The 5114-nt window shown below is 42.5% G+C and overlaps 1 protein-coding gene across 1 annotated transcript; it reads left to right on the top strand.

Annotated features, from left to right (window-relative positions):
- Window positions 1-365: 365 nt before the first annotated feature.
- Window positions 366-1178, top strand: PPM1E (protein phosphatase, Mg2+/Mn2+ dependent 1E). Its single transcript, XM_037810107.1, has 2 exons — window positions 366-953; window positions 1072-1178. Exons 1-2 carry the CDS (start codon window positions 502-504, stop codon window positions 1076-1078), a joined length of 459 nt encoding a protein of 152 aa, XP_037666035.1. The 5' UTR covers window positions 366-501; the 3' UTR covers window positions 1079-1178.
- Window positions 1179-5114: the final 3936 nt, after the last annotated feature.

Raw genomic sequence — 5114 nt, 5'->3', positions numbered from 1 at the left:
AACAGCAAGACATAGAGAAGTCTTAGTTCACTCCTAGGACTTGAGGCTAGGCTATCCATCCAGAAATGATATTCAGAGTTGGAGAGTGGGCCAGTTGGGGTCCTTTAGACTCCACGGACTCGACGGGAGGGACTCTGAAATTCTTCATTAGAGCTGGTTGCCATGGCGACAGTCTCTAGGCAGCGTGGGCTGAACTCTCGGTAGGGCTAGAGGGAGAGCCGTCACTGGACCCCGTGCGCGCGCCCGCCACCAACTTTCCCTCTAGACCCAAGAGGGGAGGCGCGGGGGGCGGCGCGCTCCACCCCCGCCCCCGGGCCGCGCACGTCTGCGCTCGGCGGCGCGCACGCCTGCGGGAGCCCTCTCCAGGCAACCTAGTGCTGATCGCTCGTGCCGGTGCGGCTGTTAACCGCCCTTGCGGGACCGGAGGCTCAAGAACATCCCCCTCCCTTTCCTGGTTTTCCTTCCTCCCCCTTTCCGGTCGACCGGGGGGCATGAGCAGCGATGGCCGGCTACAGCCCTGAGGAGAAAACTTACCGGCGCTTCCTAGAGCTGTTTCTGGGCGAGTTTCGCGGACCGTGTGGCGGCGGCGAGCCAGAGCCAGAACCTGAACCCGAGTTGGAGCCGGAGCCCGAACTGATAGCGGCTGAGGCGGCGGAGGCTACGGTCGAGGAACAGGGGGAAGAGGCGGCGACGCTGGCCGCGACGGAGGAGGGGGAGCAGGAGCAAGACCCGGAGCCCGAGAAGGAGGCAGTGGAGGAGGTGGCGGCTGAGGGCGAGGAGGAGGAGGTGGAGGAAGCGGTGGCAGCCCCTGGGCGGTCGACCGTGTCGCCGCTGCCGCCGCAGCCCCAGCTGCCGCCTCTGCCCCCGCTCCCGCGGCCACTGTCCGAGCGCATCACCCGCGAGGAGGTGGAGGGCGAAAGCCTGGACCTGTGCCTGCAGCAGCTCTACAAATAGTTAAGTAACGGGGTTCGGCTGGGAGTGGGCCCGTTGTACCCGTCGCGCCGGCCTCGGGCGCGGTTCTCTCGGTCCCTCTAACTGGTCTCTTTCCCGTTCCTCACCTCACACCCGCAGCTGGTGAAAGAGCCCCTGCTGCTCGGACGGTGGCAACGGGTCGCGATCTGCCCACGCCCGCCTGGGCCTCCGCACCTCCTGCCTGGCCCGGCCCCCGCCCCCTCCCGCCGGGTTCCGGTCCTTTCTTCCCCCTTCACCTCGGTCGCCTGCTTCACACACCGTTTCCCCTTCCTTCCCCGGAAGGTCCTTCCTCCCAGTCTTGAGCTCCCTCTTCTCCCCAGCTCCATTCTTTCTCCCGGAGGTTTCTTCCCACCCCGCCTCTGTCTTTTCCCGGTCTGGGTTCCCTTGTTGTTTGGCGGCGGCGAGACGCGACTCCTTTCTAGGCTGGGCTGCGAAATACCTCCCCCGTAACCGCAACAACAATGAGAATACCGGCCCCACATCCAGATCTGGAGAGACCAAAGTAGATTCTACGTCGGGCGCTCAATGTGGAAAGTAAAGGGCTGTTCAGACGGTTTGATACACGGGATCCTAGTATCTTAGTTTAAAGAAATTTTGATAATTGAGGGAGGTGGAAGGAGTAGGGAGGGAAGGATAGACAAAATTTTACAAGCGTCTGCAAAGGAAAGACACAAAGTTAAAGTGGAAAAGTCAGACTGGTTTGATAAAATTGCATTTAGGTGCAATATTTTCAGTCTATCAAGTAGATGGGGTCAGGTGGAGAGAAAAGCAGATGGCTTAGCTACACAGATGAAAGTCTAAAATAGAAAGGTCAAGGCTTTGCCTTTCATCCCGGTTCTGGTTTTTAAGAGCTTGTAATAGACACGGTTTGCCATTACGTTTCTTTCTAAATGGAGTTGTTCTGAAATATTGAGAGGAGAATAATAAGAAATCTGTGGAAACATCGGTAAACTTGAGAGTCTTTTGCCACTCAGCTGATAGTTGTATCGAAAGGTGTTACTCTGGCCCCCCAAAAAGTTTACTGTTGCAAGATTACTGCAGTTAATTAAGTTCAAATTCATTTCTTGAATTGTCCCAAAAGGCTAAATAAGAGAAGGGCCTGGAAAATAGAGCTGTTTTGTCATCATACAACCTAATAGATACCTGATCAAATTATTTTTGCCTGTCAAAGCAGCAGCTCATCAGTAGGACAAAAGCATTTAAGACATCTAGGTTAGAAGTGAACTTGTGTTGATGTCCCACACTTTATAAGTCATTTAAAATTTAATTTTAAAATACTTTTCTTTTATGGTTTTGGTCCAGTTACCAAGGTAATACATGCTTCTTTTTGGAAAATGTAAAAAATAAAATGGAGTGCAATACCACCACCCAGAGATAAACAGTATTAATATTTTTGAGTATTTCTTTCTAGTCATTGTAAACTAGTAGAAAAGGGCTTATGAAATATCATTTTTACACTATGTAAAGGCACTTAAAACTTCCTGCTCAAAATAAAATGGAAATGTTTACCAAAGTGAAGAAATTGACCTCAACATTAGACTAGTTCTATTTTTGACAGTTCATTCTTACTTACATAAATACAGTTGAAGAATTAAAGAAACACATTTAAATGTTAGAGAAGGTCCACAGAAGGAGAGTCATTAGTTTAGAGCAACTCGGAACATTTCATTATTCAAAGTTTTAAAGTGAAACCTGTATGAAGATGTTGGTAAGTAGATGTGAGTTTTTCCATATGGAAGGGAAAAATTTTGATACACATATAAACCAGGAAAAGTGTTCAGATGATAAAATTGTCATCTAACTGAGAACAGAAGTTTGGATTTGAAGTAAAACTAGGAAAATTAAAGTTGGAAAACATTATTTCAGCTTACATCAGAAACTTCATTTATACGGTGTTTTGTGCAGAAGCAATTAACTATTTTTATCCCAATGTAAAATGGCTGGCTTATTTATGTAAAGTATCCTTAAGGACCTTAATAGGTTAAAAAAACCTCACAGTTTTAAAAATATACTTTAACCCCTCTAGTTTTTATTTTATTATTTATAAAAGAAAATCATATGACTTACATACAAGAGTCTCAATACTGGAAGACGAGTTAGAGATAGATCATTTTTCAGTTCAAGCACATCATTTTACCGGAGAAAAAACTATGGATCCAGAGAAGTCACAGAAAAAAATTCTGTCCAAATGGTTCTGACACTTTTCAATATAAGAACTGAACCTCAAAAGTCTCCCTCACATATTTGTAATGTTGGTTTCTTTAATTTCCTAGGAAATACTTTTAAATATTCTGATTAGTAATATGTTGGGATTGCTTATTGGAGGAGGGTGAGGTTTTTTTTGTTTTGTTTTTTTCAAAATATTTTCTCAAATACCAGCCCACTTGGTTTATTTTAGAAATATTTAACAATGTTTAAAAACTGTTATGTCAGTCAACTGGTGCTAAAATTCATAAATGAGGTTACCTGAACTGTATAGTCACCAGTTTGATAGTAGGGACAGAAGAAGTCAGAAGAAAATAATATGTGCTTAATACCAGTTTCCTAAATCTTTAGTGTCTTTTTCTGTTACTATTTTAGAAATATATATACTGCTAAAGAGACTGAGTTTCTCTGAAGAAAAAGAATATGGTTCTCAATACTCTTTTATGTATACAGTGGTTGAAATTTTACTTTTTAAAAAAGTATTATAATGACATTTTTTCTCAACATTTTGCTTCACTCAAAAGAGTTTTAGAATAGGAACAGCAGACCTGTGTATCATTATTCATTTTGGTAAACTCAAAGCTCCAGACTAGCTTGAGAATAAGAAGTTACTTAGATAAGTAAAGCAACAAGGTTTAAATGGGCAAAATACAATTATAATTAGCAACTTGAAAGTTTTTCAGAGCATACTTAGGATAAATTTTTTGCCTTTAGGCTTCAAAATGGGGAATATGTACTTAGACATTCCTTTGTGAGACAAGATAAAAACAACATGTAGCATTTTGATAGAAAAATAATAATTTCAAAACTGGCAAAAATCCCCTTGGATGTGGAAGACTTCTGTTGTAGATTACAATTATCTTTTTAATAGAACCATTAAACTACTTTGCTTCAATTTATTAAAACTTTTTATATTAGAGCTGTATGACATCACATTTTAGAGCAGTTGTTTCCTCAGTTATGCATTTAGTCTGGGTTCCATACAGAAATCCCAGCAGCCTGGCAGTGTTAAGTAAGCAGTTCTAGCAGTTCACAGTAATAATGAGGATGGGCATTTTAAAAATGGCTTGGGAAAAAAAAAACTTTAGTTATAGACACTAATACTTCAGATACATTGAAATATATTTAAAGAGAATATGAATCATTAGTGACTTAGGGATGAGTCAGAAAAATCATTAAACTTTGTCTCACTTTTACATATATAAAGGGAAAAATATGTAGGTAAAATTATTCAATATCACTCATTTAAAACTTATACTTTTTTAATATGTTTTTTTAATGTTGTTGTTTTGTCCTTGGCCACCTTCTGAGTCTGGTTGACTTATTTGTCCCTAGTCAATATCAGTCTCTCCCATGACTTTAGTTATTACAGTTATACTAATGATTCCTGACTCTGTCTCCAATTGTGCTTTGACTGCTAATTGAACAGCTCCACCTGGATGTTTGATTGGCTCCTCAAATTGATTATTTCTCAAACTGGATTCAATTTTCCAGCACCCCTTCCCCCTCCACTACGTCCCCTCAAGCAACAAACAAAAGGAAAACCTGATTCTCTTACTGGTGGATCAATCCCTAATTTCTTCTCCTCTCACACTGAATCCTTAAGTCTAGTTAATTCTTCCTTGTAAATATCTCGTAAATATGTCTTTCCCTCTATTCTTATGGTCACTATAATCTCTTGCCAGTCTTAATCTTCTCCAGAATATTCTCCACAGTTTAGCCAAAGTGATTCCCCTAGAATCTAGATTATCTAGGTTGTTTTATTGTCCCCTCCTGCTTAAACGTTTTTATCTCATTGCTTATCTCTCCATTGCCCTCCACATAAATTCCAAACAAGGCTTTATAATACTAAGTCAGCCTCATCTCTGAATCACTATCCACTCACCCCAGCCCACCTCTACACCTTTAGAGACTACACTTCCAGCTATACTAGACTA

Source organism: Choloepus didactylus, chromosome 18, assembly GCF_015220235.1.
Source record: "Choloepus didactylus isolate mChoDid1 chromosome 18, mChoDid1.pri, whole genome shotgun sequence".
NCBI classification, from domain to species: Eukaryota; Metazoa; Chordata; class Mammalia; order Pilosa; family Megalonychidae; genus Choloepus; species Choloepus didactylus.
The sequence above is the reverse complement of the archived record's forward strand: the minus strand, read 5'-3'. Positions and strand labels throughout refer to the sequence as shown.